Source organism: Taeniopygia guttata, chromosome 1A (assembly GCF_048771995.1).
Source record: "Taeniopygia guttata chromosome 1A, bTaeGut7.mat, whole genome shotgun sequence".
Taxonomy (NCBI): Eukaryota; Metazoa; Chordata; class Aves; order Passeriformes; family Estrildidae; genus Taeniopygia; species Taeniopygia guttata.
The window spans coordinates 33,471,735-33,484,585 of record NC_133025.1 but is presented as its reverse complement, the minus strand read 5'-3'; the positions used below and the strand labels follow the sequence as shown (position 1 = coordinate 33,484,585).

General features: G+C 39.0%; 1 protein-coding gene across 7 annotated transcripts in view; it reads left to right on the top strand.

Moving 5' to 3' along the window:
* GRIP1 (glutamate receptor interacting protein 1) overlaps window positions 1–12,851 on the top strand; it is a 328,821-nt gene that overhangs the window by 53,356 nt on the left and 262,614 nt on the right. Inside the window, exon 1 of one of the 7 annotated variants that reach the window (XM_072922878.1) lies at window positions 11,654–11,740. The exons of the other annotated variants lie outside the window; for them this stretch is intronic. Coding sequence (XP_072778979.1) covers window positions 11,716–11,740 — 25 coding nt within the window. The 5' untranslated portion in view covers window positions 11,654–11,715. Of the gene's footprint in view, window positions 1–11,653; window positions 11,741–12,851 lie in introns of those variants that run through there. 7 annotated transcript variants of the gene reach the window in all.

The following is a 12,851-nucleotide window of genomic DNA, read 5'->3' as shown; positions in this document are numbered from 1 at the left end:
ATTTATGTACTCAACAATTTAATTCTGTCATTCATAATAATTTCCCCAGCCCTTGTAATTTTCTGAATTAGTCCCATCATTCTTCAGTGTGATGAGGTTCCTATGCACCTTTGTTAAGCAGCTGAAATATAGTCAGCGTTTCTAAATTTTACTTAGAAATTCAGTGCTTCTCTCACTTCTCAGGTCCTAAGGACTTCCCCCCATGATCCAGCAGAACAGAGTATCTTGTTCCATCTGTAATTCTTCCCTATTTGCAGGAAATGCATCTCGGAGCAATATTACGCAATGACCCACTCTAGTTTTTGGCCAAGTCTGAAGTACCCTATTAAAAAACTTTGATTTAAGTATTGGTTTAAATATGTCAAATATTGGTTAAATAGACAAATACATATTTAACCAATACTCTAATTTTTTTACATTAAAAAAATGTATTAATTGAAAAAAAAAAGTAATACTTGCCCATATTTTACTGTGGGAGAAAAATTGCTGTCATAGCACAATAATTATGAAAAGGCATTGCTTTATTTTTTTTTTAGAAAAATTTTATAGTAAGCATAGTAGCCATACAAATAAAGAACTCATGTATCCTTCCCTAGTTACCTTTACCACAGTAAATTACTTTTGTTAAAATTATTGACAGTTTCTACAATGCAAATAAAAAAATTGGCTTTGTGTTATCATTTTCTCCTATATGAGCATACCCTGTTCTGATAGTTTTCCTGAATTCTTTGCAGAACTGTTGTTTTCATTGAATCTATAATGAAATATGCCTCTCTTGATCATTCCATATCTCTAGTCATTTGACTTTATTTTTTTCAGCGTTAAGGATGTTGTTTGTCAAGATTTTTGTATTTCTGTAATGTTCTGTAGTGCAGCTTCTAGTCAGACCTTTCTGAAGTCCTTCAAACTCTTCTGTGGCAACTGCAGCAGGGCAGTGAATCACCTCATGGGCTAATGTGCTTATGCAGTGGCTGGTAGCAAAGGCTTGGCTGGGCTAAAGTCCTTTGCACAAAAAAACATTCATTGAGGAGATTTCTCTTTTTTCCTAGCCCCAGGATCTAGTGATCTGTTCCTGTCTGGAATTTTTGTCATTGGAGATAGGGTGGGATACATGCTTTTTGGCAGAATTGAGCTGGGACATTCACATTTTCTGGTATAGGAATTCTATAATGTTCTGCCTGGGGCTTTGGAAAAAATTGCTGATGAAACTTCGTGTACTGGTTCTGGTAGGGTGACTGAGTATCTGTCATTTTAACAGATATAAACTTTGTTTATGCCACTCTGGTTTGGTTACTGAAGTTCCGGTGTGCATTAGGCTGAAAAGGAATAGCATGACCTGGCGCTGTCTGTGCTGTGTTGTGTATGGCAAGTGGAAATCTTCAGATACGAAGACTTCTCCATCTCTGATCACCAGTCCCTCAGAATTCCCTCAGAATTGCTATTTTTTTTTTTTGTATAAGCACCAGCATTTCTTTCTGCCATTATGGAGCATTCAGAACCAAACTTCTCTGCCTCAGCGTAGCTTCTTTGTAATATCATGTTCTTGTCTGCAGCTCCTTTGGAGCTCTGTTCTAAAATATGGGAGGTTGGAAGTTTGTTGTTGTAAATAGTGATAAAGGAGGATTTTGGAATCAAATGGGATTTTATAGGTGGAAATGTTTTGCAGACCTGGAAGTAGATTTCCTATAGGCTCTCCTCATAAGTGACTTCATGGCTTGGGCAGCTTCTGTCAGCTTGCAGCTGTGTTTGTAGGGAGCACAGAGCCTGTGAATGTGGGGGTGAAGGGTTCCGGTGGTTGGTCTCCTTGTGTTTCTGGTGAGAAACACGTGCTAGCATGGCAATTACTGCTTGGAGGCTGAGCAAGACCAGGCTCTTTCTGTGCTAATAAGTGTCGCATATATAAGAGCCTGTGTTTAGGAACTGGAACAGGTCAGAGTAGGGAAAAAGAAGCTATATTCTACCCTTTTTAAAAATAATTGAAGTTAAGGATAACTTAACACTAGGTAACTTTAGACTGGGAGCTCATAGGAGGGCAGAGGATTAAGACCAAATATTTGGCATGGTAGAACATGACTGAACTATAACCCCAGACTTTCATCTGATTTCATTATTGGAAAAAATAAAATTGGACTACCCTTTCAATAAAAGTTGAAGCTGTTACTGGAATGTAAAAGACAATTATATGCTAAATTTCATGCATGTCATTTAAGAAATATTTTGCATAGAATTAGCTACAGTGGTGCTAACCACTTTTACTGAACACAAACACTTGTTACAGGCCAGCTTAGAGCTTGAGGTGTTATTTCACATCTCTAGGCTTGGTGGAGGAGCTGTTCTCTGGGCAGTAAGCCTGCAGCCATGCAGAATGCATTGTGATCTGTCTCTGGGGAAATGAGTCCACTCATCTCATCAGGAACTGATTCTAGCAAACTACTGGCAAATGTTACAACACATTGTTGTTTTTCTACTGTATTATTCCTCTCTGTGTATTTAATATGTGTGCATATGAAATGCATGTGGTGATTTGAGGTTATAAACATACTGGTATAATTCACAAGTAACAAATGAGCATCAGTTAAAAATTTAACTGATCCTTCCAGCAGTAACAATTTAAGGAAGCAAGCAGCAGTAGCAGCAGTATGAATCATTTAGTTGGAAAATAAGAAATACCTAGTTGCAAATGGCATTTGGCAAATAAGTGATGGTATAACAACCTAAGTACTGTATAGACCATGACCCAGCTATAGGCATTACTTTTACTGTCCTGAATTGCTCAGCTGCCACACTCTTCTGAGGCTTCAGAACATCATAAATACTTAAGTTTATATTCACTGGTTTAAGATGTTGCCAAAAGCATTAAAAGAATTGCTATCGTAAATTAATTAACTTTTGTTTGTTGAACCTGCAGTGTGGAACAGAAATGTCAGGTTTATTCAGACAAAAGGGAAGTTTCATCTCCAGGCCATAACTGATTTTGCCCTGGTTTAACAAGTCATATATATTTCCACTCGACCTGAAAGAGAATTTTTTTTTTTAATGATTGCTTCAGGCCATGTATAACCTCATCATTTGCAGCAGTGGAGTTTAAGGGATTTAATGTAAACTACTTGAAGCTTTTTGATGATGTGTTTGACCTAACCACAAGAAAAAAGAATTGCCTAACCTTCAGTTTTAGTAGCATAGGAAATAGAAGTCATCAGATATGAAATAGTTTAAAATGGCAGAGTCTGCCTGCTGTGCTACATGGCTGTCTCTTCTCTTGCTTTGAGCACATCATTGCCCACCCTATTGCCTGGTGATGTCTTTCCTGAGGCAGTAGGCAGTGGATGTAGGGGCCTGGGTCCTCTGCCTGAGCTCTGCCCACCTGGCAGCCCTGTGGGGCTCAGCACTGTGGGTGCTGCCCTCCCGAGGACTTCCCATCAGGAGTGAGCATGGTGATGCAGAGCAGCTTGTTTAGATTTGCTTTGCTTTTTCGAAGTGTGGTGTGATCTTTAGCCACAGGGACAAAGCATGTTGAAGTGAGAAGGCTGGAGTTTGCCATCATTCTTGTTCTTTTTCCAGTCTCTGTCAGATCTGTTGTTCTTTTTCAGTTCCCTTACACCAGGCAGGGACTGCTTTGTGGTGGCTGGTGCAAGCACTGCTCTTACCTGTCTTCATATCTATGTTTTCCAGCATAGTTTTACTTGAATTAGTTCAGTATATGCACATCATAATTGGTTCATGTAACAGGTTTGTAGACCATAAGAAGAGGTTTTGTAGTCACAAGCTTTCAGTTAGACTGAAAATACCTGATTTTTTAACCTTCTGTTACTCAAAACCATAATAATGACCTCAGCATTGTTAAAAGTCACTAATTCTTCAAATAAATCGATTATGAAAAGTGAAATGTTTTGTTGGTATGAGGAAGTATCGCATCTTTGCAGGTCTTGTAAATGGAGAACGTGGATGATGCTGGGGTGTACTGGGAATTGATTGCCTTTTGGAGAAGAGCTGTAGTACTGTGGCTGTGTCCAAAAAAGTCACTACAGTCCCTTTAGCATCCTTGTGCACATGCTTTATCAGGTACAGGAGAAGTGCCATGATGCAATTTAATGACAGTGAACTGCAGATGGGAAGGAAGGAAAATGAAGCAGAAGAAGATCTGTATATTGACTTGCAGAATTACATGCTGTTTACTTATGTGTCATGCAGCCTTGAATACTGCTTGTTTTTCTATCTCTCTATGCCTTCATTCATTTGTATTATCTTTGTAATGTCAGTCTGAAAGGGAAATGTTCTACACCACAGATTGTGAAATCTTTTTCCAAAATCAATTCCTGCACTAAGATTTTTTTTCCCTTTTATAGGCCTTGTATGTGTTTTTTTTTGTTTGTGTTTTTGTTTACTTGGTTTTTGTTTTTGTTTGTTTGTTTTTTGGGGTTTTTTTTTTGGTGGAGAGTCTTGTATCTTGTGGTCTTAAATGGCTAAAGGTTATCATTTTATATATCAGGAAAGGCAGGTAATGTTTACTTTTTGCTGGGATGCAGTATTTGACTGTACTTGAGAGTCTAAGTCTTGGATATGAAATACCACAGCTTTTGTGTTCAGAAAAGTTGTTGTAGAATATTCTAAAAGGTTTTAAAAAGGTATTAGCTCTAATTTTCTTTTCTCATGAATCCTGGTAAGTATTGAGCATATAGCAGAATGAAGTGCTGTGCTTTCCAAGTGGAAGGAGAAAATAAATGGTTCTAATAAAATATTGAAAGCTCTGCAAACAATTGCTTAAGTAGTTTTTTAGTAAAAAATATGTGGTGTCTGTAGAATATGTGGCCTGCTGGACACAAAAGATTTTTTTTCCCCTTCTAATCAGGACACAGGTGAGTTGAACTCCATACCTCATGTAGACATTGAAGTTGTACAGTTGTAGAAAGTCTGCACTTAACCATTCATTCTCTGGTTTTTTCTGAATCTGTAATTTTATAAACTATTTTCATTTTGTCCTGTAAGGATGCTTCATTTTGCAGCAGTGAGTTGTATGTATATATATTTTTATTACTTTAAAATGTTTATTTAAATACTTTATGTTCTTAATAGTGCTGAGCTTTGAATTCTGTGCTTATGTTCTATCCTTCATGGCCTGAGCACAAGTAGTGGAAGTAGTGGTACCTTTTGCTGCAGGCTGTTTTAGATGAAATTTGAAGAGTTCTGTGGGTTGCTGCAGTATGGCAAAGTTTCTAACATTTTAAACACTTTTAGGCAAAGTGATTTAAGGGTAATTTATATCTTGGAGTACTTGGATTTTAATAGTGCTATTGGAGCAATAAAACCTTAAAAAGCTGATTCAATATGCCCAGTAAAGAAGTATTGGTTGTGTAATGTTGAAATCACAGAATCATTGAATGGCTTGGATTGGAAGGGACCTTGAAGTTCCCGCCCACCTGCCATGGGCTGGGACACCTCCTGCTAGACCAGGTTGCTGCAAGCCCTCTCTGACCTGGTTGCTCCAAGCCTTCTCTGACGCTTCTAAGAATTGGGCATCCACAGCTTCTCTGGGCTGCCTATTCCCATGTCTCACTACCCTCACACTGAAGAATGTCTTCCTAATACTTAATCTAATCCTTGTCAGGTTCAAACCATTCTTCCTTGTCTTGTCACTACATGCTCTTGTAAATTTTCTTGCTCCATCTTTCTTGTGGTCTCTCTTCAGGTACTGACAGGCCATAATTAGGTGATTCCTTCCAAAACCTTCTATTTTTCAGGCTGAACAAACCAAACTCTCTCAGCCTTCCCTCACAGGAGAGGTGCTCCATTCCATCTTGGTGGCCTCCTCTAGACTCTCTCCAGCAGGCTGATGTCCTTCCTGTCCTGGGGACCCCAGAGATGGATGCAGCACTGCAGGTGGGGTCTCACCACAGCAGAGCAGAGGGGCAGAATCCCCTCCCTGGCCCTACTTGCCAACCCAGGTGCAGCACCTTGCACTTGGTCTTGTTAAACTTCATGAGATCCCCTCAGGCACATTTCTTGAACCTGTCCAGGTCTCTCTCGGTGGTATCCAGTCCTTCAGGTGTGTCAACTGCACTACTCAAATCAGTGTTGCCTGCAAATATGCTGAGGGTGCAGTCAATCCCTTTGTCTGTGTCATTAATGAAGGTATTAAATAACACTGGTCCTGATACGGACCCCTGAGGAGAACCACTTGCCCATTAAGACTCTGAGCCATTGACCAATGTCCTCTGGGTGTGATTCTCCAACCAATTTTTAATCTATCTAATAGTCCACTCATGAAATCTGTCATTCCTCAAAGCCATCCTTGTCTTCATATCTTACAAAGTGAAGGTATGGTATATGCAAACATAGTAACGTGTCAATTTTTAAAGCTTCATTTGGTATGGAGTTTTAAAAAGATTTTCAAATCATTTCATGTCTGTAGAAATACTATTTAAAAAATGGCAGCAGTGATGCAGCAAAATATACAAAGATAGGTTTTGTGGTGTGCTCTTCCTCCTTGCTTTTCTGAGTTGACTATCTCATTAGTGAATTCACAGTAACTCAGTTTATTTGGATGAACTTTATGTTACCTGGTATGACTCAAGATCCCTCTTTTGCTTGTATGTAATTAACGTAAAACCTCAAACTGGAAGTCCGCAATATAGTGTCTCATCACAAAAGCCAGCTAACTGTAAAAGCTGATAATGTTTGTGAAGCATGTTGAGCTCCCTGGGTGAAAGGTACCATAGAAATACAAAGTATTAAGCTGGTAGTTTAATTATAAGATAAGAAATAATTGAAATTTTCCAACATGGTTGCATGTAGAAGACATTCTGGTGATTTGCTTTGTAATATTTAGGTCAGTGAATTGAGATGTCTTTCTGAATCCTTTATGAATATTCTCTCATTTAAGTGCATTGCTCGAAGGTGTCTGATATATTTATTTGGCTGGCTGATACTGCAGCTTAAAAATACCCCATTTCAAAGAGGCAGGGAAGTGCTGTATAGAAACCTTCGAAATAACCAACCTTCATCCTTCAAAATGACAGTTATTGTGCTATAATAATTGTAGAAGTACTGAATTTACTTCAATTGATTTTTTTTCTGAATAGTAGACTGCACATTTAATACACAATGCCTCCAGAATTTTAATCTCCATGTCCCTCTTGTGATTTACTATTTGGTGCAGATTTCCCTTGAGATATTTTTGCCTTATGTATATCTATATAAAAACCAAACATTTTATCACGATTACTGAATCCTGCTTTATGGTACTTACTGTGCTGTCAGGTAGAATGATTCGTAAAGTGAAATCAGTACTTCTATGTGTCATTACATCCTGAAAACTTTTGTACTACTTCCATTTACAGTAAAAGGAGCCTGTAATGACTGTATGATATTTTTGACTCTGAAATGTCTAAGACAGATCTTAATGTTATAGTAGTTCCCTCCCTGTTGCATCTGTTTTGACTGTAGGAAAATGTCAGTTTGGGTGCAGCTTGGATCATCCTAGCAGCCCTGCATCTCTTCCCAAGTTGCCTCGGTGGCCAGTAATGCTGGATACAGTGGACACTGTGTGGGACAGAAGGAGGGATTTGTGCCTCCATCATGTTCTTAGACCCTCAGCGGGAATTTCCTCCTTAGGCTCCTGCAGCTTTTCTTCTCTTGCAGTCATGGCAACACTGCAGGACCAGGATCAGCCTTGTTTCCATCCCAAAACTGTCTTTCATGACTCTGCTGGTGGGAGTTAAAAAGCTAAATGGACACCCTACTGTGTTCTGCTTGCAGTAGGGCAGTGTTTTAGTTAATTGTTAGTTTATTAGAAAATAAAAACATACAACTATTTTAACCAATTTTTTTTCTTTGCACAATGATCCTTTCTTCTGAAGAGGGAAATCTCTTTATTCTTTACCTTCCCCTGTGATTTTCTGTCATGGAGGAAGATCCCTGTCCTGTGGGACGTGGCTGCGGCAGAGTCTGTATTGGCCGAGGTGTGCTGCAGAAACGTTGCCTCAGACGGAGCCTTTGCCAGGAAACTGCTGAGCCAAGGAGAGACACTGTTCTCAGGCAGTGGTCAGGGGTGTTTCTAACTACAGTAAAAGCTGATCTCTAAAATGTTACAGCCTTGAACTCACAGGATGCAGAATTTTTTAGGGGGACCTGAATTTGGCAGAAATGGTAAAAGGTTCTTGTAATTAATGATGTAAAGAGTTTTCAGGTTTAAAATTATAACCTAGACTGGGCATTCTAAAACTTGAATGTGAAAACCGTAAGTTTAGGTGCTGAAAAGTTGTCTGCATGGCTGCAGGGGTTTAAAGACAAATTTGTGAAAATAAGTATCATTAAAGGTTTAAGTTTTGACAAATTGAACAGATTTGCTGTGTATTTCAGAATGTGGAAACCTAGGACTGAGTGTGGGGGGCTTGTTTGGTATCTTCATAGCACAAGTCTGTGGCCTCCGTTTTCCCCAGCTGTGCTCTGGGGCTGTGCTGGGAGGGCAGTACTCTGGCCTGTTGCAGCTCAGCGCCTCTCTTGTCAAGTAGAGAAACTAAGAGGGCCATTACTTCTCTGAATTATGGTTTGCAGCGCAGGGATGCAGAACAGTTTGCTTATAGCATCACACAACTTTAACCAAGCTCTGCCTCTAAGCACCAATCGCAGATGTGCAGTCCTGTCACTTTATAAGGAAAACAGAATTTTTGCCATAAAGTTAAAGGGAGATTTGATTGTCCCCAAAGCAGGAAGCCTTCCCGAGGAGAGCCAGCTCAGTTCCTTCTGGCGTCCTGGGAAGCCCCTTAGCAACATTTTTTTCCATACTCTCCATATACTATCAATCCCCTTGATATTCCTGCTCATTATCCCTCCCCCATGCCCTTATCCCGTTTCATCCTGAATCCCAGAGGAAGAAAAAATCCACTGCAGCCACCCTGCTGCCATTCCCCCGAGGCTGTTGCTTTTATAAACTCTGTCCTACGGCCTTGCATCCCAGTCCTGCCTGTGCTGCAAATCCTCTCCCTGAAGGGGCAGAGGGGGTAGAATTTGTCCTACAGGGGTGCAGCAATGCCCCAGGAATTAAAACCTTGGCTCTTTAGCATGCTGTATGGGAGCAGGTCAGCTGTAGCTAGCCAGCATGGTCGGTATGGAGCACGAAGAGGGCAGGAGTGTGCAATTGCCGAGTACAGTGTCTATCAGAGATTTGGTTTTGCCTTATGTAATGGATTGAAAATATACTTAATCACAGTATAACTCTGAAAACTAGTTCACTTTTAAGAGAGAGTCAAGTGTAAGAAGTAGGAATTCCAAGTTTACTTGGAATGACAAATCTTTCATTATTATCTATGCAGTTGAATTATCTGTTTACATTCTATGTATTTTTTTAATATTGAGGTGGCCCTGTGTCAGTTGCAATTCAGGCAGGACCTGAAATTTTATTGCCTGCATATTCAGTTGAATACTATCATGCTTCATGGACCATGAAGTTTAGATTGTATCGAGTAAATGAGCAAATGCTTTTTATAAATAATTAGTCTTCTGCTTAATTACAGGACTAGGTTTTGCAGCACATTTGTCATGTGATCTATGTATATGGTGTTGCTGTTTATAATTGACTCTGAGAAAGAATCGTCTTTCTTAAAAACTTCTGAGTCAATACTTGCCTTATCACACTGTGCCTGACAGACTTAATTTGCTATTTATGTAGTTATTGATTAGATAACTTAGAATTCCTTGAGAGAGAAGTAGTTACCTAGAAGCCTAGACCGCTTCTCCTCTTGAATGCACTAGTAAAAACAGCTTTCTAAATATTACTGTTGATTAATAGTTCACATAGAAATAATAAACCCAGTCTAAATTAAATATAACATGGTGTTTCACTGTAGTAGATGCTTTCTCTTGAGTTAATGTTTGATTTACTTGGAAAATAGTTTTTACTTTTTATATAGGACTGAGAAGCTAAATTGTAATGTGTTTGTTTTCTAGGTGCTTCATCTCCAGTTTTTATTTAATAAAACCCAACTATTTTCCCCCCAAAATTGTTAGGGTTTTTGCTAAAAAAATTATTGGCTGGAAAATTACTCAGTCTCTCTTAAAAATATTACAATTTGCATTATGGAAACTTTTGAAAGACAAGCAGTGATGTGTACAATGCTTGAAAGACAGGCAGAATTCAAGAGCTTTCTTCCTCAGGGAGAAGTTTCCAGTGGTGTCTCTTGTAGCCCTCTGTTTATAAAACCTGTCTAAAGTCCCTCTCATGCCAGGCACCTGCAAGAGCAGCTTCTTCACACTCAGCTTCTTCACATCACAGCCTCCTCTTCCTGCCACTGCCACACACCTTCCCCTCTGTCTTTTATAGATTATCCAGGATAATTGCGAACCAGTATAATTACCTTGTATGTTTCATTCCTTTTTGGCTATATAGTTTCCATCTTTTGTATGATTTTGGGTATCTGTTTACATAAACTAGCAATATCAAGTCTCATTTAGAGTTAGAATTAGTAACTGTAATACCTCATTTTGTAGTAAACACTAAAATAGAAGTTTATTTTTCTTTACAGACTATTTAAATGTTTGTTTTAAAAGTAAAATTTTGTATGTCAAATGATTAAAAACATTGTTTTATTTTGTGCATCAATTAATGTTTCAGGTTTGGTTTTTGCTTGCTTGTCCAAGTACCACCTACTGGTATTCTTGAGGCTTTATTTGGTAAAATTTGCCACTTCAGAAAATAAGGCTATACATGCTTCTTTTTATGGGAAACTCATGTAATGAAAAACAAAAAGAATGAAAATGAATTGAGTATTTTGCAAGTTTATTACTTAATTAAACATGTGTCCTGTTACGTATCTGGATATCCTCTGGAATTCTAATGGAAAATGCTTATTATGAAGAAGAACCCTGCCATATTTTGTCCCAGTTGCAGTAATAGTACTGTGTTTGCAATTTTTCTTCTTTATTGGACGCATTTACTACTGATCTAATGTGCATTTGATCACAAACCTTGGCTTAAAAAAGAAAGAAGAGCAGTTTTTTCTGGATGTGGTTTTTCTAGCCGTTCAGTTTCAGGAGCCCACAGAGCTCTTTTGTCCTGATTTTGCAGTTAGGTAAGTGAAGTGGTGAGTTTGTGGGGACTGTTACCAAAATCTCGTAAATCGCCGCTAGAGGAGAGTACATTACAGATCCTGCTACCCTGGGCTCAGTGGGAAGGAAAGGCTGCTGCCCCTCTCCACTGCTCCTGTACCAGTTCCTCCAGTGGAAAACCTGATGGCTTTCACCACACATCTGACAGATCGGTGTGGTGCAGATCAGATAAGCCTTCTGCTTGGTCTCTGGTACTGTTATTCTGGCTGACTCAGCAGGGTTTGGTACTTAGTTCTTCTGTTTCCTGTGGAACATGCAAGTTAGGCAAGCCCACACCATTTCTCCTAAACAAATAAATAAAAATGTCTGCTTTCAGAGCTCACAGCATGCACAGCAAAAAAATAATAGATTGAGAAAACTGACTTGTATAGTTGAATCTGTATTGTCATGATTTCCTCAGAACATTTGGTTTCCTGCAAAGCTTAGCAGTACCATCCATCTGGGCTCTTAGGAGGTGCTTGCTGATTTTATTTAATATTTTATTTTATTTTGAATTTTGAATTTTTTTTTTCTTCTCCAGTTCTCAGCTTCTGATAAATCACCTATTTCTACTACTAAGTCTGGCAGCTTTTTTGTCTGATTCCTTTCATCCTCAGTTCGTATCTTTGAGGAATGGATTTTGCTGGTCCATGCAGAGGTGGGTACTGTTCTCCAGGTGCTGGAATGCCTTTGTTTCCTTACAGTTTCAGAGTAATGAAATCTTCTAAAATGATGGGAAAATCTACTGACATATCTGGATTAAGATGATGCTAAATAGACTGCAGTACAAAACCCTGGTTGGAAATGTTTTTGTGGTTCAGATTAAATGGGGTAACTTTCTTTCCTTGGTACTGTCCTGAGCACAAGGCTTGTCCCTTCAAGTGTCTCAGTGCTGTAGGACAAATAGTTGTGGTATCATCTATCTCTCTCCAGAAGCAGTGATGATCTTGGACACTGTTGTGTCATTTTAAAAACTTTCAGACATTTTGTTTTTACTTGATGACTGTGTTTACTGATTGACATACAGAAGCTGTTTCTGATCAACAGAAGTAAACATTTTGTGCAAAAATTGTTTTTCCCAGGAAACGGGATACATAGTTACTGTGTGTTTTTACAGCTTTTAATCAATTTTTACATCCATTGTTTCTGAGCATTCTAGATCAAATTTGTTGTGCACCTAGAAATTTTGACCTGCAAATTTAATGTGGCTGTTCTGTGTTATGTATGATTCCCCTCCTTTCTCCACTGCCCAAATTTCATCTCTCTCTTCTTCACATCTTTCATATAGGAACATCTTAACACCATCAAATAAATCGTGGCTTTGCTTCTGATAGATTTCCAGTGGGCTCTATCCTGCCAGCTGCTGGAAGCACTGGAGAAAAGAAAACTTGTGTCAATCTCATCACTCCATTATTCAGCACGGGATGAGATTTTATGCATGTCAGAATCTATGTGGTTTGACTTACTGGCCTCCTGTTTCAGTGATAATGTCTTGTCATAGCTAAAAGGCTCCTGAATGAAAAAGCCAACAAATAAGAGTATCTCTCTTACAAGGAAGGGTTGAAGGAGCTGGGTCTGTTCTTCTTCTGACATGACTGAAAAGGAACTTGATCAATGCTTACAAGTATTTGAAGGGAGGGTGTCAAGAGGGTGAATCCAGGCTCTTCTCAGTGGTACCCAGCAACAGGACAAGAGGCAATGGGCAGAGATTGATGCACAGGAAGTTCCACCTGAACATGAGGAAGAGCTTCTTTACTGTGCTGGTGACT